The sequence below is a fragment of the Spinacia oleracea genome, chromosome 2 (genome assembly GCF_020520425.1).
Source record: "Spinacia oleracea cultivar Varoflay chromosome 2, BTI_SOV_V1, whole genome shotgun sequence".
Lineage (NCBI taxonomy): Eukaryota > Viridiplantae > Streptophyta > Magnoliopsida > Caryophyllales > Amaranthaceae > Spinacia > Spinacia oleracea.
In genome coordinates, this window is record NC_079488.1 from 35,613,052 (window position 1) to 35,635,761 (window position 22,710).

At 36.9% G+C, this 22,710-nt stretch overlaps 2 protein-coding genes across 2 annotated transcripts; one reads left to right on the top strand and one right to left on the bottom strand.

The window, feature by feature from the left end:
* The first annotated feature begins 12,751 nt into the window (after positions 1-12,751).
* LOC110797218 (tetraspanin-8) lies at positions 12,752-15,420 on the top strand. Its single transcript, XM_022002312.2, has 2 exons — positions 12,752-13,529; positions 14,841-15,420. Exons 1-2 carry the CDS (start codon positions 13,029-13,031, stop codon positions 15,147-15,149), a joined length of 810 nt encoding a protein of 269 aa, XP_021858004.1. The 5' UTR covers positions 12,752-13,028; the 3' UTR covers positions 15,150-15,420.
* Positions 15,421-16,008: 588 nt separating this feature from the next.
* Positions 16,009-21,130, bottom strand: LOC110797217 (WAT1-related protein At4g30420). Its single transcript, XM_022002310.2, has 7 exons — positions 19,623-21,130; positions 19,461-19,535; positions 19,226-19,342; positions 17,552-17,789; positions 16,754-16,912; positions 16,391-16,542; positions 16,009-16,291 (listed from the first exon to the last, which is right to left on the bottom strand). Exons 1-7 carry the CDS (start codon positions 19,868-19,870, stop codon positions 16,105-16,107), a joined length of 1,176 nt encoding a protein of 391 aa, XP_021858002.1. The 5' UTR covers positions 19,871-21,130; the 3' UTR covers positions 16,009-16,104.
* Between the last annotated feature and the right edge of the window lie 1,580 nt (positions 21,131-22,710).

A 22,710-nucleotide genomic window follows, 5' to 3' on the forward strand; every position in this document is an offset into this window, starting at 1 on the left:
TGTGGAAATCATGCCGAAGGACGAAGCCTAGCCCACAAAACCCTAACCATGGGATACTTTTGGCCAACTAAGAAGAAAGACGCCATCACCTTCGCCAAAAAATGTGATTCATGCCAACGGTTCGCATCCATCTCTCACCAACCTTGTGAAGAGCTTCGCCCCATCTTATCCCCATGGCCCTTTATGAAGTGGGGAATGAACATAGTGGGTCCCTTACCGCAAGCTTCAGGACAGCGCGTCTTCATGTTGGCAATGACCGATTACTTCTCCAAATGGATCGAAACAGAGGCGTTCAAACGCGTACGAGACACTGAAGTCATATCATTCATCAAACGAAATGTCCTTAGTCATTTCGGAATCCCATCCGAGATCGTCTGTGACAACGGTTCTCAGTTCATCAGCAACAAAATAAGGGAATTTTAAGCCAAATACAACATTACTTTACATACTTCAACACCAAGGTACCCTCGGGCCAACGGACAGGCCAAATTAAGTAACAAGATCATCATCAACAATCTTAAGAAACATCTCGATGACGCGAAAGCAAAATGGGCAGACGAACTACCCATGATTCTATGGGCTGACAGGACGACACCCAAGACGGCAACCAACCACACTCCTTTCTGTCTAGTTTTCGGGTGTGAGGCGGTCATCCCTCCCGAAGTCGAGCTTCCTACAGCAAGCAGCAGCTTCATGTCTCCAGGAATGAACGACTCATTCTTGTCATACGACATCGACACTGTTGACGAGCTCAGGGAAGCGGCACTAGTTAGGATGGCATCCTACCAACAAGCAGTTGCCAACAGTTACAACAAGAACGTACGAGCTCGAGTTTTCCGACAAGGAGATTGGGTTCTGCGAAAGGTCTTTCCAAACAAGAAGGATCCACGACATGGTAAACTAGCCCCAACTTGGGAAGGACCCTATCAAATCGTAAGACGAACAGGTCATGGCGCATACGAACTGGTCGACAGAGACGGAAGTCCCATCCCAAGAAGTTGGAACGCGACGCACTTGAAGTTGTATGATTTCTAAACACCTTGGAAGTCTATCCTTTTTAGTTTTTCTCTAACATACAGGAAAGACAGATGTCTGCGACATCATGGTGATATCCCCAAACTAGGGACAACACGACACGATCTCGGGACGAGACGAACTCGGATATACTCAAACAGGATAACAACCTTGGCGATAACGAATAAAGCTAAGTCCCCTATCTTTTTCTTTTTTCTTTCTTTACTTATGATTTTTTCTTCATTATCATTACTGACTTAGGCATCGGAGGGCCGGTGGCCACACCAACGTCCAACCCAAACGCCATCATCTTGTTTTGCAGATCACAACCCGAAACAAATGCATACAGCATCTCGAAGCTCAACAAGCACATATATACAACACGATCTCGACTAGTACTCCTTAAACTCTTTCTTTTCTTCTTCTTGTTGTAATTTCGTTTTATTTCATGTCGCTCTATACTAACTTAAGCATCGGAGGGCCATTGGCCACACCAACGGCCAATCCTCACGCTCTGCTATGTTGATAGTATGATTCCAACATGATGACGAATTCGACAAGAAGAAGGCAGGATCAAATGCAACATAAAGAAGACATATTTATGAAGACGAATGGAAAACAACTTTGTCATTTAATTAACATTTTCAATGTTACAAACTACTTGTACGAATTACATATTACAAACTTTACAATTTACAAAACTACAATTTAGGCCATACAAAACGCCTGACACATTACATTGTACACTACACACGAACAGGAATACAAATCTACATTTTTGCAGTTTACATCTCTCGCTTTGCAGCTCCACTCCTGACAAGCTGAAGGCATCGCCAGGTCAAATGCAAGGTACGTACACCAAAGTTCCCTGCACACAAAAACAAACAAAAACCAAACACATTCTTCCAAACACAACCGTTCACACAAACCAAGCATAAAAATTGAAACCAGAAATCCACAAATATTTGCATGACTTGTCCCCATGGACAAGCCAAAAACCACAAAAGAGTGCCGCCTTAAAAGCGAAACACAACCACAATATTTTTTGACCTCACTAAGGCCATCCAAAAAACCATTGTTTAAAAAGTAACCACAAGTTATATATTTTTAAAAGGGGGGGAGGACTACTCCAGGGGGTCTGTTGGTCCCACATTCTCCTCTTGCTCGCCATTGCCTGGTGCCGCCACCATCTCGGTGTTGGGGCTGGTTGCAGTTGCACCCTCCTCAACGTCCTCATCATCACTAACGGCACCAGGGCGGACATACTTCCTAGGGAATGCGGTGTTGAATTGGGCAATATCTTTCTCTAGAGTCCAGTCCGCATGCCTGCCCGCCAAGAAGTCCTCCATCATCTCAGCCCGCATTTTCCAAATGTAAAAACCAGCACACTCAAAAATCCTTGCCAGACCTTGGTGAGGGACGTCTTCAGCTCGTCAACTTCAGCAGCCAGCGCCTCCTTCTCGGCATTCAACGCGGAAATCTAAGCAGTCCCCTTTGCTTGCTCTGCCTCCAGCATCTTGGCCTTAGTCGTCGCCTCCTTGGCGACACCACCAAGTTGACTGACCTACTGCTTTGCTTTTTCATGTCATTTTTCATTTTTACTAACTGATCTTCCAATGTTATGACATGATGGCGAGTAGCCAAAGCAGATTACAGGGCCTTTTTTCAAGAAGAAGAAAAACAAAAAAGGAAGACATTCAGTTACCTATGTCAACCTAAGAACGGCAATACAAAAAAAAGCTAAAACACAAGAGCAGAACATACCTTCCAGGCATCCGAGACGCTCTCGACAGTTGCAACAACTGGGGATAGGGTCTCTTGACGCTCACGGCTGGACGGCATCCACAAGCGGTCCACTTCTGGCCATAGCTGGTGCAGAGGAGCGTCAGCCGACTCGTAGTCATCGGGAAACTTGGTAGAGAGTTTTCTCTTCCGAGATGGAGGCGGCATCTTGAATTCCGCAATCGAAGACGTTCCCGTCTCCCCAGTTACGGTAGCGTCGTGGGAAGCCTTTGGCAGCTTCTGAGGTGACACCATGGTGATGGCCGGGTTTAGGTCGGGCTACACTCCCCAGTGTCTCCAGCCTTCTCTTCAGCAACACCTCCGCAGACGAGGACTTACCAGAGCATGTCGACGGACCAGTTCCTGCACAACAACATTATACAGACGACTCAATCTCGTCAAACAAACTTGTAATCTTTTTTAGAAAAAATGGGCAACGAACCCGACTTGTAAACTAACGCTAACCCGTTTACCTATTGAAGTCGACATGTTTGCAGGTTTGGAGTATTCCTCTTCGTGTGAGAGCTCTTCATGCTCAAACCTCACGCCACAAAAAGCCCTGTCCTTCAAAGGAATCCCCAGAAGAACAGCAGTCTTCTCGACCGCTTCGGCGCCGACCCCGACGGTGTCGAATGATGCCCCTACAAAAACAAACAAGTGAGACAAAGTCAATCAACAAGTATCCCAAAACACAAAATAAAATAAATTATACCTCTAGCCATCCATTCCCAGTCAAGAAATCGGAGTCGGGCCCCAAACTAGCCAACTCCACAAAGAAGAAACGACTCATCCACCCGCGGCCGTTCGACTTGTCCAAACCCAGGAGAGCCTCCCTATCATCCTTCACATGCAGCAAGTACCGGCCAGCCCCGTAATTTTGGACTTCGTAGGTGTAAACCAAGTCCTCCACCCGGAACTCCATATCCAGTTGGCCAGCCAGATGATCGACGAGATGCATGACCCGCTAGACCTGCGGAATCAATTGCGCCGGCGGCACAATTAGGGTTTTCCAAACCCCCCTTACCAGCGGCGTGAAAGGATAAGTGTACCCAATCTTGAAGGGGTACTCGTAGAAACACACCCAACCGTCCGATACCCAATCGGCCCGTTCATCGGGCTGCGGTAGGCGAAATACCGCCGACAGAGGAAAGCCACACTCAGCCTTGAGCGCCGCCACGTCCTGGTTCCCCCAGGTGGCCGCTCGAGAATTTTTCTTGTCCAAAATGTTGGTCGGACTAAAAATCGAACCCTCTTCCAAGTCACACTCCACCACCACTCTCTTGTTTTTTGCACGAGTTGATTTTGTCCCTATTCTTTGCAACATAAGGAATGAAAAGTAAAAAGAAGGAAGATGAAGAGAAGGCGGTTACCTGGAAACAGGAAGGAGAAAAACCACCGGCTTCTTTTTTGCAGTTGAGAAGAGAGAGAAAGAGGAAGTGTGAAGAAGTGGGTAAGGAGGAGTGGTGTATTTATGGAAGGTTTGGGCGGTTGGATTACCAAAATCATCATTGCTTGACGCCGTCAGTTATTGGGGGAATAAGAGGTCATTTCCTCCCCCTTCTCGGAACCAAGGAAACCCATTTCTCCTTTGAACTTCCCGGAATAAATTCAAAATGGGTTTGGGGACAATTATTAGGGGGGAAAATACCCTCTTGGTGACATGTCTGAATGTGCCACCATGGAGCACACGTGGCTGCCAGCAAGGCAGGACGCTACATCTACCAACTTGCTCCCAACGGTTGAGAGAAGGCAGCAGCGGTTACACAACCAATTGAAGTACGGCCTTAATTACCAACTTTAAAGTCTAATTATGTGTTTTAATGTTTTAGACGTTACACTCATTATGTAAAGCCTATAAAATTTCTTAGACGGCTCCCTTTGTACATAAGAAATTCCACTTTCTAATAATACTCTCACTTATGCTCTTACGACTTACTCTTGTCACTTTGCATTATCTAGCTCAATTGATTGTTAGCACCATCCTCAAGACAAGTTCGTCTCTAAGAAGAATTTGTCCAAAACAGAAGCTATTTGGCTAAGGAAGTTCATAGGTGAACTTGGTGTAGTCCCCTCCATTAAAGGACCAATAGCCTTATATTGTGACAATAATGGAGCTATTTCACAGGCAAAGGAGCCTAGACACCACCAGAAAGTCAAACATGTACTTCGTAGATTTCAACTTCTACGAGAATTTGTGGAGAGAAAAGAGGTCGAGATAAGAAAGATTGGAACTGACGACAACATCTCATATCCATTAACTAAACCTTTGCCGCAAGAGAAGCACAACTCGCACACTTTAGCTATGGGAATCAAGCATGTTGAAGAATGGATTTGATGGCCTTATTCAATGTTTTAAAGTTTTAGAGTTTAATACTTTGTAAAACATTTTGGTTAACCATTCATACAAATGAATAAAATTCATTTTTCCATTTAATTTTGTGATTATTAAATGATGTTTCAATTTGACAAATATTCAAGATAGACTGTCAGGACCAATCCTGTGACTAAGAAATGTCTATCAAGTGAACATGAATGTCAAAAGTTGAAATGGTCTCTGGTCATAAGTTTTCTATAAAGGTGGACGCATAGAAAACGCTAGACGACTAGAATGCAAGATGACTAGTAGTTCTGTTTCTTGAACTAAGTGGACATGGCAATGTCGCAATCATTTGCATAGATACTTACTTGATAAGATTAGTATCGGACAGACATATGAAACTTTACTGTAAGAGATGAAAATTTTTCATAAGTAAATTTCATTACATTATTAGACACTAATCCTTAATACCTGAGTGATTTGAGATTACTTGTTTTAGAACTGGTTACTTTGACGTTGTCAAGCGTCGCACCGTAAAAGGAGACTATAACGACAACGCTCAGGTAATCACCTATAAAACGAAGTCTAACCTCAAGATCACGAGATTGGGATTATCCTCCCATAAATCGGGATGAGATGCCGAAAGCTGTACAAGGCCACTCGGAGAGCTAGACACTGTAAAATGCATGGTCGTGCTCAGATGAATCATAGGCTATGATTATCTGTTTATTTGATCAGTTGAACTATGAAACCAAGAAATACCTCTAGACATAATAAGGATGACTACTCTTACGTTATATTCATGAGCAAGCATCAAGCGACAAAGGAATTAGGAAATGCACACTGGGAGACTGAAGGAAATAATGCCCTTGGTCCAAGTTTGCATTTAATGAATTTAATACTAAGTCTAATAAATGGGGTTCAGTATTTATTAACAAGTTAAGAATTCAGTGAGATCAATTGATCTGAATGCCTGGCTAGAGGCCGCTTCAGTTCAAGTGGAATTAATAATATTAATCCACGACTTACTCTTGACTGAACTCGTAGGGTCACACAAATAGTACGTCAACGGATCAAGTATTTAAGTGAATATAATATTCATTAAATACTCTATTTATGGTCATTCGAAAATAATGGATCTTGGTTCCAGTGGGAGCTAAAATCATCACAAAGGCAAAAATAAAGGGTAATACCGGAAATGAAAATATTACCGGAAACGGAAATATGGTTCATGACGGAAATATAAATATTATCCAAGTCGAAGATATTGCAGGAAACATAAATATGGTTTGTATCAGAAAATATTATAGGAAATAGAAATATTGCCGGAATCGGAAATATTGCCGGAAACGGAAATATTACTCGAATCGGAAATATTGTTGAAATCGAAAAATATTGTCGGAATCGGAAATATTTTTGGAAACGTGAGTATTGTTCGAATTGGAAATATATTCCGGGATCGGAAAACGAATCGGAAGCACGACGAGCGAATGCTCGAAGAACGAGCTTGCGAGACGCAAGGCCCAGCGCCTAGCAAGCCCGCACGGAGCAGCTTGCTTGGGCCGAGCAAGTGCAGCAGAGCCCAGCAAGTGTGTCGTGTGCTATGTGCCTTGACGCCAAGCCTCGAGCGGCAATGTAGGCCTCAAGCCACACGCTGCAAGGGGCTGGGCCGTCGGTTGCTTGCATGCTAAGTAAATCTTGGGCGCCAAGCTACTTGGGCGGCAAGTAATTTGGGCTCAAGTTATTGTTTTCCTAATCCTACTAAAATTAGATATCAAGGGTAGACCTGAAATACTAAGTATTTGATTATCCCTAAAATTCTAATATTATTAATTAACTAGAGTCCTAATAGATTTAGTTAATAGATTCCTAGTATGATTTCAATTCTCTATTTCCCACTCTATAAATATGTGGTTCATGATCACAATTTATACATCACATTCAATACATTAAATTCAAGGGAGAATTTAATATATGCCTATCACATCTATGAGTTTTCCGAGTGCACTAAAAATCTTAGAGAATATTCTAGTCGGTTGAATCTAAAGCGGATCTGGACGTGATGTGGACTTGCTATGGAGGGACGACACTTGGAGTCATTTACTTGTTCTTGTTCGGTTCGGGAGCAGCTAGGGAAGGCACGTATCACATAGTATGTATACTAAATTATGCTAATTGACTATGTGGCAATTAATTTGAATTCCTGACTTTTATGGTTTTTCCGCATGAGTTATATTGTTCATAACCTAACAAATCTCAACAACGAACATACAACCATGACCCATGAATACCAAAACCCCCTCCCAAAGAGACCTTCTTTCCTCAACATATATCCCAATCCCTCTCCTCCACATAATGACTTCTAATATGTGAAGGAGGAAACAACATCCATTATCACTGCCTCCAAGAACCTATTAACTAATCTCAACTTTCCTCCATCAATCTTCCAACAAAGGCTATCCCACATAGGACACGTTAATACAACCCACACAACCAAAAACATGTGTTTAACAACAAATGCGCGCAACACCCTCATATAAGAACACATCCAATGAAAATAAAGAGAACCAACACACTGCAACCCACCAAAACCAACAAGGACTAAAGATAGAAAAACCAAACAAACACAATAACGAATCAACTCTGTTGAAGAACAAGCAAAACATGGAGAAAGCCACGCACATCCCTAAACCAATTAGGGACAACTAGGACTTCAAGAAAAACGGCTACAACTAATACCAATACAACCTAAATCTTTACCTTTACCGTCAAGATCGGGTTACTCCGACACCACAAGACGGTGGCGACAAGGTTAAGTCCGGTAAAGTAGCCAATCCAATATCAGATCAAACAAGCCTCTAAACTAGCAATTCCTAACCCAAATAAGAAACCTAACCCTAAACTTTTACCTTTACCGGCGAGATTATCATCGGCGGCGTTTGGGATAGATTTGGGTTGATTATTTTTTCAGCCAATAAAAAGGGGTGATTATTTCTTTCAGCCAATATAAAATTTTAAAAAAATTGGTAAGTTGTCTTGACAAGTTTATCTATTTGCCATTGTTTTTGTTTGGTTCAAAACTCTTTGTCTCTTTGGCATACTAATTCCATATTACCACGGTTACGGGTTACCTATTAGGTGAAGGTCGTTCTCATCAGTCAAACATCTCGAGATTAATTTGTAAACTACAGACAAGAATCGCATTATTGTACATCAAAGGAACAGTGGAACACACATGCATGTTTAAATAAACATGTAATGACGATAAACTCTTGTCCACCATTTAAAATATCCCTTGAGATGGAGTGTTACAAGATTAAAATGGAGTTCAATGACAAAGAGAAAATTGTAAAAAACGACTCATTGATTGGATGTATTATAAAAAATGGCAATAGTTATCAAATTGAAAGCTTTTTTTGAAAAAAAGAAAATTAAGTTTCCATTCTTTAAAAATGACGTATTATAAAAAATGACAATAGTTATCACAATAAAGTTTTTCATTCTTGAAAAATGAAGATTCTTTTTCTTAGGATATCACCATTGGTGAGTCCAATTACCTACTATTATTTTATTTTTCTAGCGTGATGATAAAGGTCGCAAGTTGCGACAATATTTAGTTGTCGCAATTTTATGTGTCGCAGTTTAATTGGTACATATAGGCGCCACGTAGGATGTGCGTCATCAGAATATTTTTACTATCAATGCAATATTTTTACTATAAAAATATATAAATAAGTTAATCGATGTAAAGAGGGAAACAAATTAGAATATTAAGATTTTCCTACCTTTTTATGAAACATATATAATAGATTATATAAGTTACATATTTTAATTTCCAATTTAAATAATGACACATAAGCATGTCATGTCATCATTGTGACACGGCTTAAAGGTCGCATGTTGCGACCTTTATCATTTTCGATTTTTCTAATGGTGAGTCCTTGTTTTTAAAACCCCTCTTGAGACTCAAATATCAAATGTGAGGCTCTTAAAAAGCAATTTTTCATTTATAATGAAAAAAAAAATTCAATTTTTTGTTTTTTTTTTTTCAACCTTTCATTTGTAAAGGAAAAAACCTTTAAGAGTTATAAAAAATGAGAACCTTTATCACTTTTAATAACTTGTTTAATGAGTACTCTTCTTTGACAACATTTGATCTCCTTTTAAGCCCTTGTTCGAGCCCACATTGGAGATGATCTTAAGGGGGGGGGAATCAAAAATACATAAATCACAATGTCAAGCTCAATAATTTTATTCTATTTTTTTGATTTTAGTATATTTGTATACAAATTCAATACTCTCTCCGTCCCTTAATACTCGCACTGCTTTCCTTTTCGAGCCGTCCCTTAATACTTGCACCGCTTCTATAAATGGAAATTTTATCAATATTATATTATTTCTCACACTTACCTACTACCCCACCTACACCCCTATTCTTTACAAAAAAATATTTAAAAATTCACATCCTCCAATCACCACTCCCCACCTCTTATACATTTCCCACTAACAATATTAAAAAAATACTCCACTATCAACTAACACCATTAAATTAATAAGTCAATTCAAATGTCTTAAACTCCGCACCGGTCAAACCGGTGCGAGTATTAAGGGACGAAGGGAGTATAAAATACCCACTTAAAACTACGCTCAGATCGACCAAAAATATACTTCCTCCGTTTCTGAAAGTTCTTTACGCTTAGGAATATGTGTCCAAAATATGAAAACTTTGACCGTAAATTCTCACTATTATATACATCAAAACATTACATGTAAGATCTTGTTAGATTGGTCTCGATATATATTTTCAGAATATCAACTTTTTATAATTTTTTCACATACGAAATTGGATATATTAGTATTTAAATATTGCATTGGAGTCCGTGCAAATAGTAACTGTAAAGAACATTCTGAAACGGAGGTAGTATATGTTAAATGGTAATATTTGACATAGTTAACTTTTGCCTTTACGGACTCAACATTGAGTATTTGAGTAGCATAATTATAAAATGAATTATGTACTTTTGTCTCTACTTTGGATGTTAAATGTTTCCTAAGGACATGAAAATAAAAACATCATATTCAAATATTCTAACCCTACTTGACACCTTAATCATGTCCAATTGGAGTGACTTTACATGTGCATAATATTCACCCGCGTGATTTTACTTATCCAATATTATTAATTAATGACTTCCTGGTCAAGTGGCAAATACTGAAAGCAAGACGACTAGTGCATGTCATATGGGAAAATGTTTGCACTAGTACAAAAATGCTCATTTGCATCGGCACTATTGCGTCGCTCATTTTGTTCTGTGACGCAAAAGAAGTTATTTCAGTTTTAAAATATAACTTGCGTCGGTTATTTATTAACATGCGAGGCAAATATATCTCACATAGTTCATTTTCATCATTTGCGTCACAGATTAACTAATCTGCGACGCAGTTGAACAAGCGTTGCGTCGCACAAATGTTAACCAGTGACGCAATTATCCAAGCATTACTATTGTCGTATTCCGGGCCCACCACATTTTCGCGACCCCTTTGTTTCTCTCTCATCCTATTCTTTCCAGATCTGAAACCTCAAAACTTCTCCCCCTTGAAAATCGATCTTGTGCTTTCAGTCATCATCTCCTACAACCAGCAACCCATCCAAATCCTTCGATTTTCTCTGAAACATTAAGCTCTACGAAAATCTCCTATAACCAATTGGTTGACCCTAAGGGTTGGCAACCCCTAAGATACATATAACATAAAATAATTTATAAGCATAATTAATTGGAGAGAGAAAATATTGTATGTAAAGTTTCAATGCATTTGTAACCAATTAAAGTTCAATATTGAAAGGGTTACTAACCCTTAGGGTCATTCTATCATTATCCTGTCATATGCTCGAATCCCTTCCTCTTATTGGTAGTTTTAACTTGTTCTTATTTATATAATACAATAGGATTTTGGGCACTATTCGCACAAGCTTTTTTTGACTTATTTTGTGATTTATACTTTAAAAAAAATATAGTCGTGTGGGTTTTTCTTAGATTCGTCTCAATGAATATTTTTTAAATATCAAGTTTTTAATATGTCGTGTAATCTTTAAGAGGGAATTAATCACACATGAAATTATGCATTTTCTCAAGTTAAAATTTTAAAAAGTCAACAAAATACCCCAATCAAATTTTTATGTCATTGCAAAATAAAAACAATCATATAATTCGGGAAATATGTTTAGTTGCCAAAATCTTGAAGTGTTAAATACGGAAAATTATAATTAGGCAACTTATTTTTTCCAAAAAAAATCAGTACTATGAGTTAAAAAAAATAAGAGAAAACTAAATCAAACAAAAAAAAACATCTTCCCCCAAAAACTCTACCATATTTTTAATAGCGTTGACCTCGCGCCAATACAAGTTAGTATTTTCTTTACCATTGATACTAATTACTTCTTCTAAATCCATGCACAAATAATCAAATTAAAAATATACTCTCTCTGTTCCTAAATACTCTCACCGGTTTGACCGGTGCAGAGTTTAAGACACTTGAATTGACTTATTAATTTAATTGGTGTTAGTTGATAGTGAGTTTTTTTTTTAATATAGTTAGTTGGAAATGTGTAAGGGGGTGGAGAGTGGCGAGTGGGGGTGGGGGTGTGAATTTTTAAATGATTTTTTTTAGGGAGTAGGAGTGCAGGTGAGTTAGTAGGTGAGTGTGAGAGATAATATAATATTGGTAAAAAAAATTATTTATAGAAGTGGTGCAAATATTAAGGGATGACCCGAAAAGGAAAGCGGTGCGAGTATTAAGGGACGGAAGAAGTAATTATTATGATATTTCATGATTAAAATTGTAAAAATAGAATGATTAACAAAATAAATAGTTCATATTTTATTAGGTGATGGTTAATTAAACCAATTAGTAATTTTATGTATAAAATAGAGAAAAAAAACTTAATTAAAAGAACGACATTGAAATAAGCGTATAATAGTTTTTTTTTTCCTCTTTTCGAATGAGTTGTAACTTGTAAGCTACTAGTCTTATATATATAGGAGCATATGATAAGCAAAACAAAACCTAACTCATGAATATTGATTAGACGTACGTAGTCCTAGTCTTACCAATTACCACTAATGAATATTAATTAGACGTACGTAATACTAGTCTTACCACTCTCTATTCCAAAAATCCAAACCATATTAACAAACCCTTAGGGCTTAGGGTTGTTCAAAATTCGATCCAGGCCGGAATATAGATCGCACCGTACCTTTAAATTTTGGTTTTCGAGTTTCTGATCCGGATCAGGTGACCCTATTTAAATTAAATAAATATTATATATTTTCTTTATTGTCCTAAAGTCATGTGTTATTTTCTTCCTACTCTTCACATTCAACAAATTTCGATCCAATTTGATCTAAATTCGACTGGACCGGAAAAAATTGATCCAGTCCAGTCTTCAGTCCATACATTTTCTTGACTCTTGTTCTAGTCCAGTTTTAGATCGATGTGCAACCCTACTTGAAACCGTAACTGAACCCGTTTACCCAAATTGCCAACTTCATATTTTCCACAATTCTTCCATGCGAAGAAGTTGTCAAATTGCCCATCTACTAAAGGTGGGTACTAGCTTTAACAGATTAAAATGTTCAACTTTGATGAGCATTTTAGAAGTTGTCAAATTCTTTTCCCTAAAATTACCTACCTTCACCAAACAACATTTTAACCCGCGGTCAACCCTTCCGCGTGATAACGCGTTTCCCAAAATCCGTTATAACTCCCCCCGTCTCTTCAAATTCTAACCTCTGCACCTTCTCCGAAACCGTCACCATCACCTTCAACTACATATATCCCCTTCAATCCCCACCCAATTTCCTCATTCTCTCTCCTACTCAACCGCAACCCCACCGCCGCCACAACAACCACCACCATGAAGTGCTCAAACAGCCTTGTCGGAATCCTTAACTTCGTCACCTTCCTCCTCTCCATCCCCATCCTCGGCGGCGGCATCTGGCTCGCACATAAAGCCACCACCGACTGCGAAAAATACCTCGAAAAACCCGTTATCGCACTCGGCGTCTTTCTCCTCGTCGTCTCCCTCGCTGGCTTCATCGGCGCTTGTTGCCGTGTCAATTGGCTCCTATGGGTTTACCTTGTTGTCATGTTTATACTCATTCTTATTCTCTTTTGCTTCACCATTTTTGCTTTCGTTGTTACCAACAAAGGTGCTGGTGAAGCTGTGAGTCAGCGTGGGTATAAGGAGTATAAGCTTGGTGATTACTCCAATTGGTTGCAGAAAAGGGTTGATAGTTCTAAGAATTGGAATCGTATTAGGAGTTGTTTAGTTGATGGTAAAGTTTGTCAGAAACTTTCTCAGGAAACTAATACTGTTGCTAATGACTTCTTCGCTAAACACTTGTCTCCAATCGAGGTATATTTTCTGAAATTTTAGATCTTAGTTTATGAATTTTGCTGCGTTTTGATCTGTTTCATTTCTGGGTTTTTGCTTTTGCATGATGGCCTGGGTTTTCTGTGTTTGATTTTAGTCTGTTTATATGTTTGAGTAATTTTCTGGGTTTTCGACTTTTTACATCACGTCTAGCAAATTTTTAACTGTGATTCTTCTTCAAGAAGTGGATTAAAAAAATTGGGTTAGGTGAATTCTTTTGCTGCCAAGATAATTTGCTTAAATTCGTAGTACTAGAATGAATCTATGAGATATTATTGTTGGGTTTTTTTAAGAGTTTTTGGTGATTTTTGGAGTTGTAAATTTGTTGATACTCCGTAATGAACAGAAAATTTTAATTAGTTTGTGTGTGAGCATATGATTTTGTACTTTCATAAGTGGATTGTACAATTCTCTGATATTTTGATCTTCTGGAAAAGTTGACAGCCTTTTTGCAGATCCATGATCACCCTTTTCTTATGCTGTTGCTATCACTTTAGCTTTTCTTTTATTCCGTCTTTTTGAGTTTCATGTTTCTTGTTTTTTTTAATCAAAATCCAGAAATCAGCAAAAAAAATCAGAATTATCAGGAATTTTATACAGTAATTTCATCCATTGTTGGGTTTTGGTTTAATTTTTGAGTGATTAGTCAGATTGAGTGGAACAGTTTGAAGGTTTCTTTGATTTTGCTGGGTCAATCATTGCATAATTAACTATGCTTTTTTGTTTGAATAGTCTTTTGCTTGTAGGACTTCTCATCTTTGTTAGATAAGTACTCGTATTATAATTGAACTTTAACTTTTCTTGGTCTTTCCTGTTGAATTGTTAAATGGAGAAACAGCCTGGGATATTTTTGCTTGAACACTAGAAGAAGCATCTAGCCGTTTATAAATTTCTTTTACGTAAATTGAGGGAGTATTTTAATTGCATTGTTAGTGGGTGTTAACGAGCTGAGCTGAGCTGAGCTAAACAAAATGGACCGTTAAATTGGATTTTGTTTCCTCGTGTATCAGTTTATGGCTAAAGTTTTCTACACCCTGCAAAATTCATTGACATTCATTTTTGCGTCATTGGGTGTCTGTGTTTACTCTGAATAACATAGTATTAACCTAACATACATGAATGAAGAGTTTTTGGAGATCAAGTAACGGTTTTTTAGGAGTCGGAAGCTAATTTTCACTTCACTATATCCCCTTTATAAATGTCATGCACTATGTGGCTTACATTTCTTCTAATCAAACTGTGTTTAAGATCCTGTTATTTTGTACTGAACAAATCTCCATTATCTTTATGCAGTCTGGTTGCTGTAAGCCTCCAGAAAACTGTCAATTCACATATGTGAGCCCAACCAACTGGAACACGAATGGAAACCGTACAACCACCAACCCCGACTGTAATGCCTGGAATAACGCCCCAAACACCCTCTGCTATGACTGCACTTCATGCAAAGCCGGGTTTCTGCAGAACCTCAAGCGTGACTGGAAACGGGTGGCTGTTATCAACATTGTTTTCCTCGTCTTCCTCATCATTGTATATTCAATTGGTTGCTGTGCTTTCCGCAACAACAGGTGGGACAGTAATAATGGATGGAAGCCATACCGCTGAAGATGATGATGACCTTTTAGATGTCTCAGTCATAGACAGTCCTTACTACTTCTTAGAATGCTGTTTGTACAGATGTTTGATCTGTTTTGATACTGGAGTATTCGGTTCATTTTTCCCCCCTCTGCATAGTTTGTTTCTGTCTATTATTTTCGTACACTAGTAGTAGTGTATATGGACTTATGGTTATATGTTAGTCATGCTGCTGTGTATATTCATCACTTTTGTTCTTCGTAGTGCTTGGAAATAATGGCATTTTGTTATTTTGATGTCAGATTTGTGATTGCCATTGAAAACACCTAAGCTTCATTCTGTGTTTTCTTAGTTTCCTCTGTTCTTGCAACAGTTACTAATGTTCGTTACAACCACACTTGTAGCTAGGGGTGTTCAAAATCCGGTCACGAGAGGAAGATATACCAAATTCGGACTGGTTGATTCTGGTCTAATCGTCTGTCCTTTAAATTTTAGTTTTTGGGGTTTTTTATCCTGTTTGGTCCAAACCCCGAATTTTTGATCTGGACTGCTTGACCCGGTTTAAATTAAATAACACATTGTTCTTCTTTAGTGCCATAAATCACTGTGTTATTTTCTTTTGTTTTCTTACTCTTTAGTGTTTAATATTCATATCTACTCCATTGAAATAAGTATAAGGCATATTCAATAATTTAGGTCTAATTCGGTCTAAACCTAGACTGGACTAGAAATTTTTCGGACCACAAATTTCCTAGTTTATGGTTACGGTCCAGTCTGGTCCGGTTGTGGACCGGTGTACAACCCTACGGCCGTACTTGTAGCCGGTGGTACAAAGCTATTTTTGGTCTAGTGGTAAAAATTTGAGCCTTCTAGGTCCGTTCCATAACCATACACAAAAAGGGCCTATATTTCATAATCCGTTACATACAGCTTAAATCACAAAATTAGCGCGTTGATACAATTCTACAAGCAACTGAACTTTACCCTAATTAGGAGTAATACTATCATTTGTCAAAAGTGGTTGTTCCAAATCAATTTTCTCACTTTTCTTTTCTTGGTCTATTTTTACTGGACAAGCTCCTGATGTAAGATGCAGTTTTTCCTTAACCTCTTCGGATTTACCCCACAATACGACATATAAGCCGATGATGACTGTGGTAGCACCTAGTAAACTGAAAAGAAATGATGATAAAAACCATGTTAATAAAGTCACAAATATTGAAAAACAGAGGAAGTATACGTCAAAGAATCATACTCCGTATGTGAATTACCTGCCAAGATAAAGCTCTTCATGGAGAAAAATGCAGGCTAGAACAGTGGTTATGACAGTGGCTAGAGGAGTAAACATAGCAGAGTAAAATGGACCTTTACGCGATATACACCAGGATTGAACAAAGAACTGTACCCCAGATCCTACAATTCCCTACAGATTGAAACATTGATATTTTTGGTTACATTAGAAATTATGTGGAGTATAATCTTTCTGTTCTTTAATACTTGCAACAATTTGACTAACACACTTGCCAAAGAAATTTGGTCAAAATTAATGTATGAATAGTGCAAAAGTCAAACTATAGCAAGTATTCAGGAACAGATGTAATAGTCTATTTATCGTCATGAAAGAATATACTTACCGAGAAAAAGCAACAGGTGAGTTCAAGGCCCGAACTTAAATTCCAAGCAACAGGATCAGGTTCTAAGAACAAGGCAACTGCACCAGTTTGCAGCATTGATACGAAACACATCCATGCTGAGAGAGATAGGTGGTCAGGGTAACAAGCTGTAACTGGGACCTGTTCAGTTATTATAAGTTTAGTGACAAAATAAGCTAAAGACAGCGGAAACAATGCAAAAGTGGAGGAAAATCTGTTTTTTGGTACTACTATTTTGAGGGAATAACTTTATCACACATTGGTAAAAAAAAAAAGGTCTTTCCTTGTTTAAATTTGGTACTTGTATGACATTTATACTTTGAAGTACTTCCTCTACTAGTTCGGACTAGAAAGGGCATCCCCACGTACGGCCGGTTCGGGTCGTGTTTCTGATATGTGTTCGCGGTGTGCCTTTTTGGGTTACGATTTCCCTTGACATTTTAAATGAGAAGCTTGGGGTTTTGTTGAAAATACACAATATTCTTCTTTTTCTTCCTCTGTTCTGTTTTCCATAACCATTGTTCTGAAAATGTTTTAAGTTTCTAGTTCGTCTTATTTGAGTACACTTGGGGGATTAACTCCTATATCCGATTTGGGTCAATCTTGGGGGATTAACTCCTATATCCGATTGAACCATAGTCAGGGCGAATTTTGCTTCTAATAGAATATTCTTCAACACTATCACATCAAATCAAATATTCGGCCCAGATTTACATAGCCATTTTCGGATTTTGAGCCACAGAACAGAACATAAGAGAGCCTTGGAAGTAGAAAACATACCTGTAAAATGAGCCACAAGGACCAGCAACAACTACTTGCAAGGAGACATACACAACCTAGGAACCAGGTTTGGTCAACCGCAAACAAGTGCAGAAATGCAGAGTTGGATGATGGAAGTTGCGAGTTAAGTAGCTTCGGACCTCTCAACAATGTCATAGAAACTGCTCCTGCAACGCAAAAGGTTGTCCCTAATATCTTTGCTGCACTGCTTAATGTCTTTGCATTCACTTGCTCCAACCTATTCAATTTGTTTAAGTCAAGTCTATCAATTTAAGAACTCACTTGGCAAAATTAAGTACCTACATCATGCCATTCCTTATGCTATTGGAAGTTTGGAACAACAGAACAATGAAAATCGATGTCCATATGGGTTACAAACTTACGCTTAACCAACTTCTTTAATTTCCCCCCCTTTTTCTTTAAGTTTTCAATCAAAAAGTTAGACGGAAGTTTGGACAAACTTAGTTAATAGTTGGTGAACATAAAATTACATTTTATAAAAGGTAGAATCGTAAATAAAAAAACTTGAAACTTTTAAAGTGGTGAATATCAAAATAACCAAACTATAACGAAGTTTCATTCTTTTCACCCGAGATCTCCTAATAAAACTTATATGATCTGAGCTTGTTTGAATTTATGGCTAGATAAAAAGACTAGACACCTTAAAATATCAATTTTGATAAGGAATGGATCATCTCTTTTCTTACAACTTTGGTAAGGAATGTTTTAGTTGTATTTTGATAAGGTAATTAAGGTTCGTTCTCTTCTTATGAGATCTTCAATCTATGATGGTTGTGAATCATCTAACAAAATGGCCATCATTTTCTTCTCCGTTTTTTTTTAATGTTAGTGCTCTTTTCGTATTGATTTTTTTTTTTTTTAAATCTTTCATTATTTGTCCAATATTTATCTCCAATAATAACTTATTTGTTTACTACTAAGTACTCCCTTCATTCCTTTGATGTACCTATTTGGAGTTTAGGGTGAAAAATAAATAAATTGAATCTTGTAATGATTGGGTGTAAGAGAAAGTAATGAAGAAATGAAGGAAAGTAGTAAAGAAATGAAAAAGAGAAGATATTTTAATTAAAGTAATAAAATTCATAAAAGTGGTGTTGGAAGGGTGAATGGGAAAATGTGAATTTAAATAAGAGACGATGGAGAAATTTATGGTAAAAAATCATGTCCAGAAATAGAAACAATAATATCAAATAGGAACGACATCTATAGAAACAGGAAAAAAAAAATGGAGGGAATAAAACTTCACAAATTCTTATTTACAATGGGTGTACAATAAATATTGTACACCGGAGTAAAAGTTAACTCAAACTACTTAAAAGTTAAGCTTATATATGTAAAAATTATATACTTTTAGTGATAAAAAATTTCATTTTAATAAAATTTATTTCTTCAAAATCAATAATAATGTATAAAATTAATCATTTAACCCTTTAAAATGTTTATCCATCAACTTTTTTTTACTAATATTAAAGTTAACCAAAAGTAGGTTAAAGTTATAAAAAATTGAATAAAAGTTATCTTGGTGTACAATAAATTTATTGTACACCTTGTGCGCACAAGACCTTTTGATAAAACTTAACTCAATTAAACCCACTTGTCAAAACGGATTAAGTTTCAAGAATGGAGGAAGTATTTTTGTAGTATGTATCTTACCCGAAGGCGGCAGCAGTCATGAAAGTGACAGCAGGGATAAGGTTGTATGTTGCACTTGCAATTGATGAAGAAGCCAAGTACAATCCTTCAAAGTACATGTTCTGATTGAGAGTCACCCTGTTTTTTCACATCATCAAAATCATTTGTAAACTAATTAATCAAAAAGATGTCAAAGCTAGCATATCATATTTTGATTTTCTAAATCACTTAAATTATGTTATTTGACTTAAATTACCCAATGAAGGCTGTGATGAAGATCAAAACAAAGCTCTTAAATCCTATACTCGGCGTAGTAGTATTAGATCGTCTCCTGCATATTAAACATGATATGAATAAATGAATGAATTACTTGAAATTTGAAGCATGGATGGATAGATAGATAGATCTTAGCTAGTACCTTGTGAAATAAGCGATGGGAGAAATAACCAAAGTAGCAATAGTTTGTCGATAGAAAATGAAGACTCTAGGACTCATGCCCTTAACAAGGGCAGCCCTATTCAAGAGAGCCATTGCTGCGTACAACACTTGCATAGACACCATTGCTATTGCAGGCAAACGTTGTTCCCATGATGTCCCCATTTTTATTTTGCTTTGGCTACCTCTCCTTATTTTCCAAAGTGGAAGGAATGACCCTCTTACCAACATATATACTCCTATATTTTAATTACTAGCCGCAATATATGGGAAGGCCTATATCATGTGATATTATAAAAAAACCATTTTAATATGAGTTGTAACATTGTAGGAAAAAATTAATTGTCTGTTGGTTTAGTGGTGATTGAGGTCGATCTTGGTAGGAAGGACCTGTGTTCGATCCCCAACAACAACAATTAAAAGAGGGGACTGAAACCTATCCACCCAGAACTCGCCCCGAATCCGGATCCGATCACAAAAGATAATTGAAAGAGGGTCGTTAATAGATTATGTTGGCTGAATTACTATTTGGATTATTCTTACGTGGACCTAGTCTACAATAATATTATCGTGGACCTAAAGCCAACCATTTACTCTAGCACCCCTCTTGCTTACATATTGACCTTTATTGTTCAAAGTGACTATAATAAATTAAATACCAATTTTCTTAGATATAGTAACCATTTTTTGATTCAAAGTAATCCTATATTTATTAAAAGAGAGTTGTGACTTAAAATCACATTATTTAAGCACAATATGTACTAACGACACCAATTTGATATTTTTTCCATAATAGTTCTAATACACACGTCAAAATAAATTATAATCAAGTTGTTGGCTTTTTTAGACATGATCCACAACAAATTTAGTGTAAATCGGTTCCATTTAAGAATTAACGTTGTGGTTTATGATGAGTCCAAATACCTTATTAGCCTGTCACCAATAGACATTTTTTAGTTTAAACAAGGATATTTTACATGGGCACCAAACTTCTTAAGAATTGACTTTTTATTTGAAGGTAAAATTAATTCATTAATAAAATGGTCATACGACATCTACAATAGAAATCAAGATTAACGAATACAAAACAATTTGGATCAAACGAAATACTAATCCGGCAAAACCACGAGCGTACAAAGCTTTGGGATTGAATTAAATTCGATTCAATTGATTGTAGACGTAGGATTGACATTGTTGTAACACCGCACAAATTTTCCTCAATAAATCAACTTTCAAGCTATCACAAGGAGAGATATAAAATACAATAAATGGGTAAAGAAACTCTCCAATAGAGAGAGAATGAAGTATTTATTCCGCGTATAAAAATCAAAAGCTAGAAAAAGAACAAGAAAAGATAAGCTTACCATCAACCTAATAGTTGATTGTACCTAATAGTTGATTGTAGCACCTAAAAGATTAGGATTTTGAAGGAGGGGGAGATAAAAGTGATCTTAAGAATTGACTTAATAATAGATCCAGATTGGTTTTGTAATAATATCTATGCTATTATATCATAACATTATAAATAAATTGATGATTGGAGCAAAAACTATATGGTGGAAGATGAGAATGAAGCATAAGAATACAGTTGTTAATAAGGATATTTTTATTAAAGTTATTATGTACGTATGTTGCATGTGGGGATGGCATTATTGATTAATCACGGCGGCGAGTCGCTCCATCGGTTAATTGATTTGTTTCTATCAGATGACTAGGATATATCTGTCATACCTTCTTCAGTTTTCTAGATCTCTTATTTTTTTCACCAACTTGATAATTTAATCTTGTCCTAAAAATTGAGTACGAAGGTTTTAGTCTACTTGCTCTTAAAATCAAAATCAAAATCAAAATCAAAAAAAAGTCTACTTGCTCTTTACCTGTTTTTTCCTGACTTTTATGTCTTTCGCTTCTTCCTTTGTAATCCAAGTTCCACAGGTATTCAAAAGTACTTCTCAATGTTTACCAATTCAACCGCAGCTCAATCTTTGTTAAGGAAACCTTAAGGAAGATTGGCTTTGACGCGCTATGTATGAAGCGTTGTAAACAAAGTCACAATAGCAATCAAGGCGAAGACTATGCTACAGTTTTGGCTTTTAGGGGCTTGTATTTAGTTTGTTTTTCAAGTGATGTAAAGGGTCCTAATGATCCTAGTAGGCCTTTTTATTTCAGTTTTAGTTGTACTGTGTAACTTTGTTTTATTATTGCAAATTAAGCCTATGTCAAAACAATACCAAAATAATAATTATGTATTACGAAATAGTATTAGTTGTTTACACACAAATTCTTATTTACAAGGGTTGTACAATAATATTGTACACCGGAGTAAAAGTTGACTCAAAAAGCTTAAAAGTTAAGGTTATATATGTAAAAATTATCTTTTTTTAGTGATAAATTTTTTCATTTTAATAAAACTTATTTCTTCAAAATCACTAATAATGAATAAAATTAATCATTTAACACTTTAAAATGTTTATCTATCAACTTTTTTTTACTAATATAAAAGTTAATCAAAACTAAGTTAAAGTTACAAAAAAATGGGTAAAAATTATCTTGGTGTACAATAAATTTATTGTATACCTTGTGCGCGCAAGACCTTTTGTTATTTACAAAGTAGTGTTTTACTAACTCACAATGTGATAGGACTGCACTTAACTGCTACAGATAATCTCATAGGAATACGTCTATGAACAAATTTTTTATAGGAGAAATTGTGTACGTAAGAGGAAACAAGGTCCGGTTTCATCTTGGTTATTTTAATTTTGTTTATGCAACCACTTGTTATGTCTATATTTTATTAATTATATACGGAATATGCTAGATGTCTACTCCCTCCGTCCCGGAATACTCGATCCGGTTTGACCGGCATAAAGTTTAAGGGACTTGAATTGACTTATTTAATTTAATAGGTAGTAGTTGATAGTGGGGTATTATTTTAATGTAGTTAGTGGGAGGTGGGTTAAGAGGTGGGGTTGGGGGAGAGTAGGGGTTGAATTTTTAATTATTTTTTGTATGGAGTAGGGGGTAGGTGGGTTAATAGGGGTGGAGTGAGAAATAATATAATATTGTTAGAA

Coding starts and splice junctions, on each gene's coding strand:
- LOC110797218 (XM_022002312.2), top strand. CDS start 13,029: ATGAAGTGCTCAAACAGCCTTGTCGGAATCCTTAACTTCGTCACCTTC. Junction 13,530..14,840: donor AACACTTGTCTCCAATCGAG/GTATATTTTCTG, acceptor ATCTTTATGCAG/TCTGGTTGCTGTAAGCCTCC.
- LOC110797217 (XM_022002310.2), bottom strand. CDS start 19,870: ATGTTGGTAAGAGGGTCATTCCTTCCACTTTGGAAAATAAGGAGAGGT. Junction 19,536..19,622: donor CCCATCGCTTATTTCACAAG/GTACTAGCTAAG, acceptor TTTAATATGCAG/GAGACGATCTAATACTACTA. Junction 19,343..19,460: donor TTCATCACAGCCTTCATTGG/GTAATTTAAGTC, acceptor GTGAAAAAACAG/GGTGACTCTCAATCAGAACA.